Source organism: Carya illinoinensis, chromosome 1 (genome assembly GCF_018687715.1).
Source record: "Carya illinoinensis cultivar Pawnee chromosome 1, C.illinoinensisPawnee_v1, whole genome shotgun sequence".
Lineage (NCBI taxonomy): Eukaryota > Viridiplantae > Streptophyta > Magnoliopsida > Fagales > Juglandaceae > Carya > Carya illinoinensis.
In genome coordinates, this window is record NC_056752.1 from 20,431,998 (window position 1) to 20,449,358 (window position 17,361).

At 33.7% G+C, this 17,361-nt stretch overlaps 1 protein-coding gene across 1 annotated transcript; it reads right to left on the reverse strand.

The window, feature by feature from the left end:
• Positions 1–443: 443 nt before the first annotated feature.
• On the reverse strand, positions 444–1,381 carry LOC122318093. Its single transcript, XM_043135264.1, has 3 exons — positions 1,075–1,381; positions 517–914; positions 444–464 (listed from the first exon to the last, which is right to left on the reverse strand). The coding sequence occupies exons 1-3, from the start codon at positions 1,379–1,381 to the stop codon at positions 444–446; spliced, it is 726 nt and encodes a 241-aa protein (XP_042991198.1).
• Positions 1,382–17,361: the final 15,980 nt, after the last annotated feature.

Below are 17,361 nucleotides of genomic sequence, written 5' to 3' on the forward strand. Positions count from 1 at the left end.
AGTTTTCAGCACATCTTGATCCTTGACTTTTAGCTGATGATACCCGGATCTCAGGTCAATCTTTGAAAACACTGCTGCTCCTTGCAATTGATCCAACAAATCATCGATTCTGGGTAATGGGTATCTATTCTTAATTGTCACCTTATTCAACTCTCTATAGTCTATACACATCCTCATAGATCCATCTTTTTTCTTCACAAATAACACAGGTGCTCCCCACGACGAAGAACTAGGGCGGATAAAACCCTTCTCCAAAAGTTCCTCCAATTGTAGCTTAAGCTCCTTCAATTCGGTAGGAGCCATACGATATGGCGCCTTGTGAGTCGGAGTTGTTGCTGGCTCCAACTCTATTTGGAATTCTATCTCTCTATCCGGTGGTAAACCAAGTAACTCATCGATGAAAACTTCAGGAAAGTCTTCAACCACAGGTATCCCTTGGATTCCTATAGTTTTGGTTGTCTCCTCTACAGTTATCAATAGAAACACTGAGGCTCCATCATCGATACACTTCCTTACTTGCAACGCCGAGATCAAAGTTGGGGTGGCCTTAACTAATGTTCCAGCGTAACTCATCCTGTCTTCAGTGGGAGGTTCAAACACAACCTCTCGTTTCCGACAGTCTATCTTAGCATAGTGCTTGAAAAGCCAGTCCATCCCCAAAATCAGGTCGAATTCCATCTGCCCGAATACTAACAAGTTAGCCTTTAGTGTCCTTCCTTCTAGCTCTAACGGACAATCCTTAACTAAACGGGTACAAGATACTGTATTCCCATCGGGAATTAATACTACAACCCGTCGTGGTAAGAGTTCAGTCTGCAAACTACAAATTCGTGCAAACGCTGCAGACACAAAGGACTGCGACGCACCCGAATCGAATAGTGCACAAGCCAAGAACCTTAACAAATTAACACTTCCTAAAAAAAAAATATACACCAATATTAATACTAATTCTAGCACATTGATAATACCTGCAATATCATAAATACTAAAAGGAAAGGGAAAAATAAAAATAAAAAAAAATACTAGTCATGACGCCAGCTTCATCAGTTTCAGGTGCGTCAACATCAAAATCACCTGGTGTTACTGCATACACGCGTGCCGGGATGTGGGGCCTTGGCTTGCGATCACCAGTTCCACTACCTTGCTTGGTGTTAGGACAATCTCTAATCATATGTCCTGGTTTTCCACATCGGTAACAGACTCCATATCCCCTGTAACATTCTCCAGAATGAAGCTTACCACACTTAGGGCATGGTGAATAAAAGGACGGCTTCTGTCCTCCTATCATTATTCCCTTGCCTTTCTCCGGACTAGAAAAAGGCCTCTTTTTCTCAGCACTACCGCTTGTAGTAAATGGCATGGCCCTCTTTCGATCGGTCATGTTCTGGATCGCCAATTCCTTCTGCTCAGCCTCTGCTATTGCCGCTACATTTACCAACTCTTGGTAATTCTCTATTCTAAGGCAAGCTACTTGACTTCGGATTCTAGGCAGAAGTCCCGCTTGAAACTTTTGTGCCTGCATCTTTTGAGTTGAAATCAAGTGTGGTGCAAACCTTCCCAATGCCATGAATTTAGCGGCATACTGCTCTACAGTCAAACTACCTTGTGTTAAGGACGCAAACTCCAAGGCTTTCAGTTGTTTGACAGAGTCTGGGAAGAATCTGTTGTCAAACTCTTCCTTGAACCTCTCCCAAGACAATGCAGCCATACTACCTAGTTCTCTAACTAGAAGTTGCCTACGTGTATCCCACCATATTCCAGCTTCTCCTTGGAATAGGTATCCAGCATATAGAACCTTTTGGTCTTCAAGACATCCACAAATCTCGTACGTTCTCTCGAGATCTATAATCCATTTCTCGGCTCTCAGTGGCCCTTCATTACCAAAAAACTTTGGGTAACGGTAAAGCATAAACTTCTCATATGGACAACCCCTAACTTCGGGTCTAGGTATGTTCACTTGTTGCTGTTGCTGATCTCTAAGCACGTCAGTCAGCATACGCACAGCTTCAGCTAATCCTCCATCCATCGGGGAATTATGATTCTCCTTATTGATACCACCTTCAAGGTTTTGAGGTATTCTACCACAAGTCATTTGTCCCTTCCGTAACACATGAATATACGTATTACAACCACATAATACCTCTCATATCTTTAAGAAATCCAAGCCTAATGACGACTAAATTTCAAACCTAATATTTGGTGTATTTCCTAAGGACATGTGGATTTACTGCTCAGAGACGTATTGCTCTGATACCACCCTGTGATGCCCCTAAATTCCGTTTGGGATCGGACGGACATTTGAAGCGTCGAGACATGCAACACAAGGTTACCTGCACCCGTTCATGACATATAAGATGCAATATTCCTAACATGCATCTAACATTATGCAATATTCGCAGCAGATTATTATTTTTTTTTTAGCAATACTATGCACCAAACTGAAAATATCCCAAATACTTAAAACATACTTCATATATAAAGATCCATTGAATAACTAAGATCACAGCACTAGTCCAAAATAGTTATGATCCAAAAGTACTGGAGATGCAACTCCGTCGTACAAGTAGTAATTTAACTATTATATTAACATTAACGATGCACCGTCGTTCAGTCGACTGTGTCTAGTTGGTCAGCTCCTGATCCTCCTTCAGGTCCTGTAACAAGATCTACCATTCGGGGGGAATGGTAGTTGGGACTACCACAGTGAGATTTGATTACAAATCTCAGCAAGTTAACAAAAAAACTTCCACACAGACTAATGATGCATGGATGACGGTAAAAGCATAAATGCATAATCAAATTCATAAGTAATTAAAGCATAACTTAGTGTACAACATAGCATAATTGACATAGCTTAAATTGAAACATGAACTGAACTTGACATGACATGAACTTGATCTGAAACTTGACTTAACATGAACTTGCTCTGAAACTTGAATTAACATGAAAAATACATACTCCACAGTTGTTGTGGCCCCATGTATTCTACGTGTAAATACATACTCCACAGTTGTTGTGGCCCCATGTATTCTACACAAACTTGACTTAACATTAAAAATACATACTCCACAGTTGTTGTGGCCCCATGTATTCTATGTGTAAATACATACTTCACAGTTGTTGTGGCCCCATGTATTCTACACATCATTATGCAGTTAAATACATACTCCACAGTTGTTGTGGCCCATGTATTCTACATAAACTTGACTTAACATGAAAAATACATACTCCACAGTTGTTGTGGCCCCATGTATTCTATGTGTAAATACATACTCCACAGTTGTTGTCGCCCCATATATTCTACACATCACTATGCAGTTAAATACATACTTCACAGTTGTTGTGGCCCCATGTATTCTGCATAAACTGAATGTACTCAAGATGAAACATGACTGGAATATGAAATGACTGAAACTCTTACGTAACATAACGTGACTTGAACATAACTTGAAATACATAACCAACTTGAGATAGTAACATTTCGTAACATGGCATAACATATAACAGACAACATATTTAACATGACATATTTGTAATGTATAGTAATACATGACAGAATATATTATGTAACAGATAAAAATTGATGACAGAATAAATTCTGTATAATAGACAATTACATGATAATTTGGAATGGCATGACATATATGATAACATACATACATACACTGTAGTTCTTTTACTTAGCACACATACACAGTAGACTGTTAGTAAGTTAAAAGCTAACTTACCTCGATCTCCGCGTTTCTTATAAAACTTCAAGTGCGATCACGAGGAACTGTAATTAGTGATTCTAAAAGTTAGAACTAAATCACTAATAATGTGAAATATGAAAAATTCTAACTTAAAGAGTAAAATTTTCTATTTTACTCTTTACATGTGGGAAAATGACCGTTTTACCCATAACTTAAGGATTTTGCATACTAACTCCAAAAGTTTCCAAAATTTACATTCTTCATGTAAATTTTGTCCTAAACTTAAATATCAACTCAAAAAATTTAAAACAAAATACAACTATGGAAAACATACTATGGCCGAAACATCGATAGGCTATTTCTCTTGATTTTTGTTGCAATTCCTTCCAACTTCAAAACTCATGCTTAAACCAAAATTTTGCAACAAACATATTCCAATCCTAAGTTCAAAACCATACTTAAAAAATCCATTTAGAAAAAGCTAATAATCAACACCAAACTTTTTTTGTAAAAAGATCCAAGCACTTGAATCACAAGTTTTGACCTTAAATCAAAACATCTCCAAGAATTTCAAAAATCAAATCTTACTTCTAACATATTCATAACATCATCCTAACATCAGCCATGCTTTAAATCATCAAACTAAAGTCAACAAAATCACAAAATAACATTTGAAGTTTTTGGTTTTACACTTAGTCCAAAATTAGAAACTTTTTCCTCAACTAGTTTTGATAAATCTCTTGATCAATGGCTTAAGAAGGTGAGATCTTCGAAATAAAGCATCACATGGTTTAATGATGTGTCTTAAATAGGATCCAACCATCAAACTTAAAATCACATAGCTAGAAAAAAATAAACATGGATCTAATCCAAAAACATCAAATCTTAGGCCTAACCGAAATCCTCTTGCATAGGAAAATCATATATTTGAAAATAATACTAAATATCTCCAAAATAACATTCTAACATAAAAATAAGAGACTTAGGATCATCATATAAAAATATCAAAGCCTTTAGAGTAAGATCAAACCTCGAAATATTCAAACTTTCTCCAAATAAAAACTGTTTTGCCACTTCCAGTTTTCAAGTTTCTAGATCTGAGAAAATCTATCATCAAAAGCTTTATTCATACAACAAAACCTCAATGAAAACTCTTAAAAACATGCTAAGAACACTCCATAAAATTTTCGGACCAAGATATGTCCATTAGATTGGTCAAAAACTCCAAAACATAACATACTCTCCAGATTCACGCCTAGAATGACCTTTCTATGGTTAAAAATACTTTTGACTGACCAAATGACCATGTAATGATATGAAAAATATATCTACGGAAACTAGACTCAAATAGGAACAACTTTTATGAAGGAGGAATCGTGTGAAAATACTTACAAAAGCTTCGAAATAGGCGTGCAAAAGAACTCCTAAAAGCTGTCCGAGAGAGAGTGTTTGATAATCTTTTATTGGAAGGTGTAATTGAAGATAAGTTCATGGGTGCTGGCTGGAGCTACTTAAGGACGAGATAAGGGAGATGATAAGGCTGGAGTTGAGAGTTGAGTGTGGTTTTCTCCTACCCAAAATATCTATAAAAGATTATCTCAAAATATTCTATCCAATAATGTCTACAAAAATCAGCTTAATATATTTCCAAATGTGGAGTAGACTTGGAAGAGTATGGCGGCTAAAATTTTTCCATGTGTCCAAATAAAATTTTGCTAACCTAATTTGGACATTGCACACTGTGATTTTGAAAACACTGCGCTTAGTACGTTTACCGAGGTTACTATTCACTCCAAAAATAAACGTAATAAACTTAGTACTAAAAAATTCTAAATATTCAATTAAGCCTAGTGGTGTAGACTATAATGTATTCTGACACTTCTAACTATCTCAAATAATTAAAATTGCATTTTTGGCACCATAGTGAGTGATAATACTAACTATGTTGACAGGCTAAAACCTATGCGATTAGTCGATTCGTGTAAACTTACGGAATTTTCACGAGGTTCCTAAAGTCAATAGAAATTCCACAATTGAATTTCATTGCGGGCTGTTACACTATGCTATACGAACAAGAACTCGAGCTCATATATTACGTTATACGAACAAGAACCCAAGCTCACAAATCTGTTTATATGAACAAGAATGAAATGACAAAATATGTTTATGAAAAGAAAAAAGAAAAAGAAAAGTTATGAAAGTTCTTATGCACCTAGTGTTTTGAAAATGTCACATGCATTAGTAAAGTTTCATGCCCATTCATTCATTTTGACTTTGCTTTCATATGCTTATGATATCTATTACATATTATTTGTTTACTTATTAAGATTTTTCAAAATCTCACCGTAGTAGTTCCCACTACCATTCTCCCCTCTCCCCCTAGGGAGAATGGTAGAAGTTATGATAGGTACGCTAAACCCTTAAGTATGGAAGGGATCAGTGAATTGATGGAGGAGGAGTTTACCGTGGAGGCTTCCCATCACTTCACTCTAGACTTGCTTAAGGTCACTGCTCAGCGGCTCAAGAAAATGTTCACTGCTCAGCGGCTCAAGAAAATCTTAGCAACCCTTAATGAGTCAAAAATCAGGATTTTGTCCTTGGATCCTAAGAAGATTTTGAGGTTTAAGTATTACATGAATTTTGTATCGGAATATCTTAAGCAAGCCCATGATTCTACTGTAGAGGCAAAGGAAGTCGCTGTGAAGTTGGGACTACTAGAACTAGATCCCCGGAAGACCAAAGATGTCTTCTTGAGTCTAATGGAGCATGGATCTTTGGTCTTGATCCATAAGACCTTTTGATCGATAATTTGCCTTGATGACACTTTGTGATGGTGACATGTTTTGGGGGTTTATTTTGGGAACAATTATAACTTTTGATGGTTATTATAAAATTTTCTATTTTGGGATTTATATGCTTCGGTACCATGATATTTGTCTTGTTTATTTGACCTAAGTAGAATATCAAATGCAATGTACTGCATACTGTTATATATCAATAGGTGCATTACATCTTAACTGTCATGTATGAGGGGTATATAGCTTTGTGTTACATGTTCTGATGCTTCAGTCACCATTCAATCCCAAGTGGGGCCAAGGGGCGTCACACCATGTATTTCTAGGACAACTTGTGGTTTACCCAGAGACGTAATTGCTTTGGTACCATTGCTTTGTGACGCCCTTAGCCCCCGTTTGGGATTGGATAGTGACTGAAGCATCGAGACATATAACACAAGACTACGTACCCCTCGTACATGACAGCTAAAATCATCACCTCAAATAAAATCATGCAAACAAACAAACAAACGAGTTCACATAACATATACATAGGATATCCAAGTGTAAGTTAGAAATTTACTTACAAAATCCAACGTCCAAATAAAATAAGCAAGCTAAATAAGGTAATAACAAGGTCATAAGAATCCATTGTTTCTAAACCCTAAGCCGTGCATGAGTGAGTGAGTGAATGCTCTAGGTTTTTCTTCAAAACAAGAGAACTCTAATCTTCCCAAAAATTATGCTTAGGCCATGGCCTCCCTTTCCTTCCCAAACATTCATCCTCACAACTTAACCAAAAGATGGTTTGGATTCTCACTCTTGAAAGAAACCCTAAGCATTTTGAATATGGTGTGTGTGTGCTCATGTGGAAGATCACCCCAAAACCAATAGTATTCTCCTTCACATCCTCATCTGTGTGTGTGCATTCCCTCGTGGCTTCCCTTGGAAAAAGATGACCATAGTCTTTGCAAGCACTTAGAACAAAACTTGAGTGGATTGAGGGTAGCATGGATGGAGTTTGGGTGCGGAGAAAATGGTAGAGAATAGAGAGAAAGTAAGTGATCGAAACTCTCTATGCTTGTCTTTAAAAGTCCAAAAAGACTCTTGGTCTTTTAGTTCAATCTTCTTATAGGCGTGTTCTCCCTCCTCTAGAAATCAAAACTTGGTGCATGGATGCCAAATGGCATCCCCACTGTGTGACTCTTCCCTTTTCCCTAATCATGAGATTGTGTTGAAACTAGAACAAAATCCTAAGTGGCATGTAAGACTTCCAAACTGAACCCTAGTTCCATCTTTGCACTTTTTCAAGTGTCTAGGTTCCTTGTATCAAGTGGTAGAAGGGTAATTTTCAAAACCCTAAATCTTCTAGCCATTTGCATGCTTGCCAAGTGGCAAGTGGAGTGTGTGTGTGTGTGTGTGTGGTGGCTGCCAAAAATCTCTTCAACTCCCAAGGTGGCCCTTCATCTTCCCAAAGTTTTGGAGACTTGTGATTGGGCAATGTAGGTGGCAACACCCTTCCCAAGTGTCGTCCATCCCAAAGGCTTCCCACCTAAAATCCTTCTAGAAATTGTAGGCGTGTGCCCCTTCATTTTCCCAACTGGATTTCGCCCCTTCTCAAGGTAAAACCCTTCATCTTCTTTGACACATGGCAACTCTTTCTTAGAAACTGAAATCCACTCTCTCTATGGTTGCCGCGCATTGCCTCTTGGCCTTCGCTAGGCACCACTTTCCCAAAGTCTTATCATTTCCCTTCTAGAAACTCCTTCTAATAGTGATAAGTGTCACAACACCTCTTTTCCACAAGCAAGCCTTCTTGTATGCATGAAAAATGGAAAGAAAGCGGTTATCCCATAGGGTAGGCATGCAAGACCGAACCCTAGACTCTCTCTCACCTCTCTTCCCTCAATTCAGTCCAGATTCATCAAGCCTTAGTTGTAGGTTCCAAAGGGTGACTTGTGGCATTCAAGAACTGGGTTGGGCGTGTTCCCTAGCTCTATTGGGCTTCAAAACCCTAATTTCCCTATAGAGGCCAAATCACTCATGGAATTGAGCCTTCCTCAAGGCCTTAGATGCCTAGTGTACCAAACCTAATTTATATTTGGGTTACTCCACTTTGCTTGGCCGAAAATAATATACCAAAAATAATTAAAAGACTTAACTAAAATCCTAGTCATCACAATCAGACGCACATAACAAATATGTCCATAATTTATAACACACACCATTTCAATTTAAAAACATAGTATTTTCTCGATGTAATGGGACATAAATTATACCCTAAGTGGAGGGGCTAAGCTGGGCAACAGTGCAACAAGGGATGCGTGCAACGGTTGGAGACAACAACGATGGGCTCAAGTGGTTGGCTGCATGTTTGCCCATGGCGGCTGGTGGTGGCCTCCATTAGTGGGTTCAAGTTGTGGTGGCCTTGATCACGGTAAGGAGGGCCTGCGGTGGTGAGCAAGTTGTGAGAAACCGAGGAGTGCTTCGATGGAGGGGGCCATTGGGAAGAAGAGAAATCATGGGGATAGAGAGAGATGTAAGGGGAAAATATGAAGGGATCTAGGGTTTTAATCTTAGCCCTTCATCTATGGGTCCCTAATTTTAATCTAATGGTAGATATTTAAACACTTAAAAGGATGAAAATAAACTAAGAAAAATAGGTAGAAACTGAAATGAAACTCTATTTAAAATCAAACTTCATTTTATTACTCCCAAAATAATATTTTTCATCATGAGATAAAGTAATGAAGTCTACTACATATTTTAAGAGAAATAAAAACATCTAAATAAATAGAGTTTTTAACATAAAATAAAATAAGGAATATTCAATAATACTCTTCAAGATCTAAAATCATTTAAATAAAATGATTTTTTAAAAGTATATTATTTATGGGGCTTCAAATTATAAAAGGCTCGCTTCAAAATTTGGTTTGATCCAATAACACTAAAATATCCCATTTAAAATAATTTTTGGACATTTAAAATATTTTGAAGCCTTTAAAACTCTGGGCTTCATTAAAAAAAAAAAAAAATCATTAGCTAAATTTAAAACACAATTTCAAGGTTTAAAACGCCAACATGAGACTCGTAACTAATCAAGAGAAAAAGAGCGGTTGGTGACACTTAAATAGACAACAAAAAACTAGCATCTTTTCAATTCAAGCACAGATAAATCAATGCAGCAACAGATTATTCAAGTGGCTGATAGTTCCAATAGGTAATTATGAGAAGTATCTTATAGGAGTGTAACCTGTCTGGTTTGGTCCAATTTTGAGCGTATGTTATAACTGAACCGGTATACACCAATTTTGAGAATTGAAGAACCAATACCGGACCAATTCACCCTTGAAATTGATACTTCTGGTTTTACCGATTTTTCCAATGAACTAGCAAGGTCAGACGCTTAGGAAGTCAAGCTTGGAAAAAAAAACCCATAAATTTAAAAAAAAAAAAATTGTCTAAATATAAAAGTGATATGCAACAAAAATAAGAATTATGTTAAAACTATTATATAGCATACGTACATTATTTATAAGAATCATATTATCATATATGTTAGTGATAATATGATGGTTGCATAAAATTAAAATTAAAATATTTTATGTTATATTAATTTTATGATATTTATAAGATTTTATGTTATATTAATTTTAAATTATAAAATTAAAATTTATATATTGTATCGAATTTTATAATAAGATTTATAAGATTAATTTTTATTTTCTATTATATCAAATGTTATATTAATTTTATGTTATTAGATTATTATGCATGAATTTTAAGTTTTAAAATTTCAATTTCATCTTATATTAATTAGAAATTTAGCATATAATATATATAATATAAATAAATCACATAAACATTATTTATATATAATAAAAATAATATATATATATATATATGAACCAGTCTGGTCCGATCTAGTGTAAAAATAAAAAAATAAAAAAATAAAAAAAAAACTAAAATTGGAACCGGTTTTAAAAAAATGAAACCGATACTAGACCAAACCAGTTCGGTTCGGGCCGGTTTACTGGTTTACCAGTTTTTATTTTCAACCCTAGTATCTTGGTTTCATGGTGGGGAAATCAAAGTACAATACCTTTAGAAGCATAAAAGAGAAGGTGTGGAATAAGATGAATATTTGAAAGAATAATTTTTTGTCACAAGCAGAAAAAAAATGTGTTGTCAAAAGAAATGATTAAAGAAATTTCAATATTTTCAATGAGTGTGTTCAAACTGCCTAAAAGGCTATGTAAGAACATATCATCGATGATGTCCAAATTTTGGTAAAGCCATAAAAAGAATAAGAAAAAGATTAAATGGAGAAGCTAGTAAAAACTGAGTGAATCAAAGAAAAAATGTCACTTGGGATTTTGAGATCTTGAAAGTTTCAATACTGCTTTGCTGGGCAAACAATGTTAGTTGATTTTCTAATCAATCCTCTTTGGTAACTCAAATCATGAAGGAAATGTATTTTCAAAATGGGAATCTGTTGGAAGCTAAGATTCGAAATGGACCATCAATGATATGGAGAAGTCTTTAGACTACACTGGACTTACTTCGTGATGGTTTGATATGGAGATGTGGAAATGGGAAAGATATTAAAATATGGGGTAATAAGTAATTGCCAATTCAATCATCTTTCAAAGTACAATCTCCTATTAGAGTGTTACCAAAGATGCAAAAGTGGTTGAAATTATTAGTGGTGAGATTGGTTCTTGGAAGGAGACAAACATTTCCAGGATTTTTAGTTCTCAAGAGGCTAACATAATCTTGAGTCTCCCTATCAGTAAAGTGGGAGTTAAAGATAATGGTCTGGAGATTTACAAAGGATGGAAAATACTCAGTTAAAAGTGTATCATTTTGAGTTATCAAGGAAAAGGGAAGGGTGAGATGAGCCAACAACAAGGAATCTTTATGCTCAAAAGGTAGTTGATTCTGCATTATGTCCTACAAATCTACAAGAACAAGAGTTGATGTGTCATGTTTTATGGATATGTCCTGCATCCAATGATGTGTGGTTTGAGGTAGACAGCCTTGTGGGTAAATGGCCATGCTCGGATACAAATTTCTTAGAATTATGGAAGACGCTAATTGAGGAGTTGAAAAAGGACAAGTTTTTTGTAGTTACAAGTATTATGAGAATAACATGGGATAGTAGGAATGCTCTTGTTTTCAGAAATCATTTTGAAAGTCTAAAGATGGTTGTTTCAACAGCTATTGCAATCCTTGAGGAGTTTCAGCAAGACCAGCAATGTAGCCAAGATGATACATGGTGAAGCAATGGATGCAAGAGTTAGAGGTAGATGGCAAAAAATTGGAATGCATGAAATGAAGGTGAATTGGGATGCATAAGTGGATGTGAAAGAGAAAATGGTCAGGCTTGGAATAATTGTAAGAGATTCTAAGGGTGAAGTTATGGTAGCTCTATGTGCAAGATACAACCATTTGGGTACTCCTAGTACTGCTGAAGCTTTAACATTGAGGACAACAATAGAACTATGTGTTGAGCTACGATTTGAAAGGGTTGTATTTGAAAGTGATGCAATGAACATAATCCAAGCCATTAATAGTAGCGAAGAAGATCCGACAATGGATGGACAAGTTGTTGATGACACACTTTGAGGATGCTCAATGGACAAGATGGATGGAAAGTGAGTTTAGCTTTTAGAAAAGTGAATGGAGTTGCTCGTAATTTAGCAAAGTTTGCTTTGACTTGTCAGTGTGAGAAGACGTGGACAGAGGAAGTCCATTATCTGTTTTGATTTTTGAGTTATGACGTTACGAGAGACAAATCTTGTAATGGTTGATGATAAATAAAAGTTCCAAATGCTTATTCTAAAAAATAAGAGTATTTTTGTAATAAAGTTTAAAAAATTATATTCATTTTTGTATTTAGATAACTATAAGGATGGATTGAAAAGTTGTAACAAAATCTTTTTTTTATTAAAATAAGTTTAGGTTGATTGAAAAAATAAAATTTAAAAACTTTTGTTTAAAAAAAAAACATGCTCGTAAAAATTTGAAATGAGATGGATTACATTTAGTCATGTTTATATATTTTTTTACGTATTTTATTGATGTGATTGGTTAAAATAATTATTTTATGTTAAAAAATAATATAATTAATTATATTAATAAAATATATGAAAATAATTGTACATAAAATTTTTTATTTTAAATAATAAAAAAAAACACGTGGTAAGTAATCTAAATATTAAAAAATCTGTTGTGGCTCACAATGCATAAAGACCTGGTAAAAGATCGTGGAGGAGAGAGAGAGAGAGAGAACCGGGATGCCACTAAAATCAGCCAAAACGAACTTGGACCTGCGTGGTCGACCGGTAGCCGCCGGCTCCAAACCTCCATAATCATTGACACGCGGCACTCATGCCTTTCTTGCAGTCACGTGGTATTTATGAAAGAAGCTCCAGAGAGAAATATAACGGGGAATGGAAGTAGATGTCGCCGCGTCATTAAAGTCTGCGTTGTGTAGACCCTCCCAGTTACAGTGACCACATTATATATTGCACGGAAACTCAAATTTCCAAATTTTAACTTTCATGATTACCAAACATTCGTAATACAGAAATATTTGGCACCCGAATTTGCGGTCTCGAATGTGCCTTTTTTTTTAATATTTAAAAATTAAAAAAGTATTTTTTAATAATATTATAATTTTTTTATTTTAAAAAAAATATTTAAAAATATAAAAAAAATTAATTAACTGGTTCGGTAAGTTTTTGGACTACATCTTTCGATAGATGTAGCACCAATCTTTGTAATAATTTTTTTATCTTATCATTCTAACTATACTATTAAAATTCATTTTTCCTATATTTTAACTTTTATTATAATTCATACATCAATTTATTTATTTTTTCTCTGTATCATTTAAATATATATTTTTAATATTTTTTATTTATTTCAGATATTTCTTTTAACTATCAATGAATTTGCAATATCTTTTGTTATTTAGACCCGATTTGGATACTGAGTACAAATCATATGCTTTCATCTCATCTGTACCGTATTATAGTTTTTTCTATCCAAATACACTATATTTTATTTCTAAATTTTAGAAATATCAACTTAAATAAACAGCAACGAACATTACTAAATAGAAAAATCTGGTAGCGAACAGTGTGTGAACAGTGCAAGAACAATGATAAATAGTAAAATCTGACAGTAAACAATACATGAACAGTGCAAAATCGGGTAAAAATTAAAATAGTATGACACACATCTTTTTCAAATCTCAAAAATTAAAAACTATTTCATCTTATCTTATTATCCAAACACACATTTTTTTTACAAACTATTTCATCTCATTTTAATTCAAATATTTCATTACTATTCAAAATTTCTCATCTCATCTAAACTCTGTATCTAAACAAGACCTTACAATATCTCTTCATATATAATATTATATAATTGTGTCATATTTTAGATTAATCTAAATTTAAATGCCAAACGATTATTACAAGTTTTTTATCCAAGTGTTTTTCTCTTCTTCACCACCTTCAAAACAGCCAATTAACGTTCAAATGAGAGGTAGGGGTTGAAATGAAATACTGGTAAACAAAAGTAATGGGGAAAAATGCCTAGAAGAAAGAGAAAAATATTAAAAATGTTTTAGAGTTGTGAACAATATTCTCTACATCTAGAGAGTTACTGTAGCAAAGTGTAAAATAAAGATCAAAATACATAATCTATTAGAGCACTCACAATGGTTCCTTCATTCTATCTTTCAAAATATATAACCAAAATCCACTTTTTCTATTTTACATGATAAGTCATACATCAATTTATCTATGTTTTCTCTATATCACTTAAATATTATACTTTTTAATATTTTTTATTCATTTCAAATATTTTCTCTAATTATCAATAATATATTTATATCTTTTAATATTTACAATATCCTCCCATGTACAATCTCATATCATTATGTTTTATTTTAAATCAACTAAAATTGACATTGATTCAAAATATAATAAAAAAATTATGTCACATTTTAAATTATTTATAAAGAAAATATAAGGGCCCTTTTAAATACGAAGGTCTTAAAAAATTATGACATTCCATACAAAATCTTGGAAGGGGATGACAAAAAGTTCATGTGTTGCACTTTAAAAAAAAAGAAAAACGATAAAGAGGTTAAATAATTTAGAGGAGAGAGAAATAATTAAAAAAAATTACATGGGTGAACAATAATCTATAATTATAGAGGAATTATTGTAGTTATTTGGAAAATAAAGATAATTTACAACATAGATCCTTATAAAAATCAATATATATTATACAATTCTTAAAACCAAAATAAAATTAAAATATTATATTTGGATAATTTTTTAACTTTATCTATTCACTTTCATAAATTTCAATAAAATACTTATTCAAAAAATATTTTTATTCAATCTTTTCTCATTCATTTTCTAAAATCTAAGCAAACATCTTCATTTAAATTATTTTATTATTATTCAAAAAATTTTAATATTTTCTAAAACTCAAATATAACGCCCCAATCTCAGGGTTCAGAAAGTTAGCTCTTGTAAAATAAACTCATCTCCCATAACATAATTATTTACTCCAAATTTTCCATAAAATATAAATTCATTTATTCAAACCAAATATATATGTTTCTCTACCAAGACACCAAAGAAATACCTCAATAAAATAAATTAAAATCTCCACAAAACACTGAAATATCGATAACTCAAAATACCAAAATAACATAAAAGAGTAAATATACTAAATATGACTCTCCGTACCCTTTGACACTTATTCCTCCATGATCATTAAACATTGCTAATACTTTCCACTCTTGACTTACTGCTAAAGCATCAAAATTATCTGAAAAATTTGTGAAGATAAGGGATGAGTTACCAACAACTCAGTAAACAGAGAACATATATTAGTATGTAGACAAGAGCATTTATCGAGTTCAGAATACAAAACAAAACATTTATATTTTCAAAATGTAGAATCAAAACATGTTATCAAAAATATCAGAGCAAAAGTTCAAAAATATTCTTATTCAAAATTCTTTTAGTATAACATAACTGAAACATTGCATCAAAACAAAATTTCATATTTAATTTTCCAAAGTGGGTGCACCGGAAACAGAAAAGTTGGTACTAACCCGAATGGAGGTCATAGTTTTACACTGAATCCTACTGGTTACGATTTGTAGAGACTCAGATTTAAATACTTTCTAGAGCAGTTTTTAGTGCATATTTTAGTGAGAATATTGTTTCTCTTAAAGAGTGTGATTGTGCTCCATGTTGAAGAATTGATTGGTAGAGTTTCAGCCACTGAAGTTTCAGAGATTCTAGCTATATTTGAAAATCGTTAGAGATTCTAGCTACTACTATGGTAGAGACAAATAATCGTTTGTCTAGTCAATAGTGATTGAGCTGAATTATTGCATTTTTAATGCTTTTGGAACCAATATATATTAATTCTTTCATTACTTTATCATTGGTTTTATATGGAAAAATGAATAAATCAAAGTTGTGATTTTAATTGATTAAAAGCATGAATTTCTGCTCTAATTTTATCAACTGTTGATTAATATGGATTATGGTACATATCGCTCGAGTGGCGGCTTCTGGCCGCTCGAGCGAAGTCAGGCAGATTCAAGCGCTCGACTTCTGCTCGACAGTGGGCTCAAGCGAGTTGAGGGAAAAGAGATCGCTCGAGCGGAGGCATTTGGCCGCTCGAGCGAATACAGGCAGAGTCGAACGCTCGATGTTCGCTTGACAGGCCGTTCGAGCAAATTCAGGCAGAGTCGAACGCTCGATGTTCGCTCGACACTCCGCTTGAGCGAATATCGTATTTTACAGATCAAGGTTTATTCCGTCGTCAGAGTATATAAATAATTTTTTACATCTTATGGCCGACTTTTTGGCTAGAAAACTCGATTTTGATTAGAGAAACATTTAGAATTCATTATTTTCCATTGATTTTAATTCAAATTCGGAGAGGAGGATTCATACAATCGATCATTCACGTAGCTACACAATTTCCATTGGATCATTCACTCACACTGCAGCAGATTGAAGAACTTCTTGAGGGGTCCAATTGCCACTGCAGCTTAGCTTCCTATACCGCTTCGAATCTTCATCTCCATTCAATTAGCTTGATCTTTTCAATTCCCTACTTGCTATTTCATTTCAGTTTTGAGTTTCTGAATTATTTTAGAGAATTTTGATTTAGACGTTTGAGTAATTTATTTGTTATTCATTTAATTCATGTTATTTATTTTTATCATTTCGTTAAGCTTTTATTTTAATAGTGATTACAATTACGGTGGTTTAATTTGAGAATTTGTGATTTGAATACAATGATGAACCCTAGAACATTGATTTTGGGGCTTTTCAATTTTCAGTGCATGTTTTGTCAATTACTTCCTAATTTAGTTTAATTCTTAATTTAGTTTTATTAATTTCTGAATTTAATCTATTAGTTCTTTACATTCAAATCCGACAATCAAAATCTAAAAACATGAATCTAGTCCATGACTAGTACCATTTTCCATCCATTACACATACCATCATTTTTATTTTTTTCTTTGTGAAGTTTTTCACCATTTTCAACAAGTTTGATTTTTAAGTAACTTTCCTTGAGGAGACGATCTAGGAATTTATTCCTAATAACGACATCCTCCTACACTTGGGATAGCTTTAGTGCTACTCATTTTTGAGTGAGTCAAATAGACAAAGGTTTTGTAATTGAGAACTTACTTGTAACTTGATTTTCAAATAACAAAATTGACTTTTATGGGTTTGGCTGCCCCGTAAGGTTATACTTTTAAAAAGTTCTTAAAAGGGTTTCATTCGTTACCAATCTTGGTGTTATGCAATTATTTATTTTATGTTATTGCTTAA

Coding starts and splice junctions, on each gene's coding strand:
- LOC122318093 (XM_043135264.1), bottom strand. CDS start 1,381: ATGACCGATCGAAAGAGGGCCATGCCATTTACTACAAGCGGTAGTGCT. Junction 915..1,074: donor CGTGTATGCAGTAACACCAG/GTGATTTTGATG, acceptor TTTTTTTTTTAG/GAAGTGTTAATTTGTTAAGG. Junction 465..516: donor CTTTGATCTCGGCGTTGCAA/GTAAGGAAGTGT, acceptor TGATAACTGTAG/AGGAGACAACCAAAACTATA.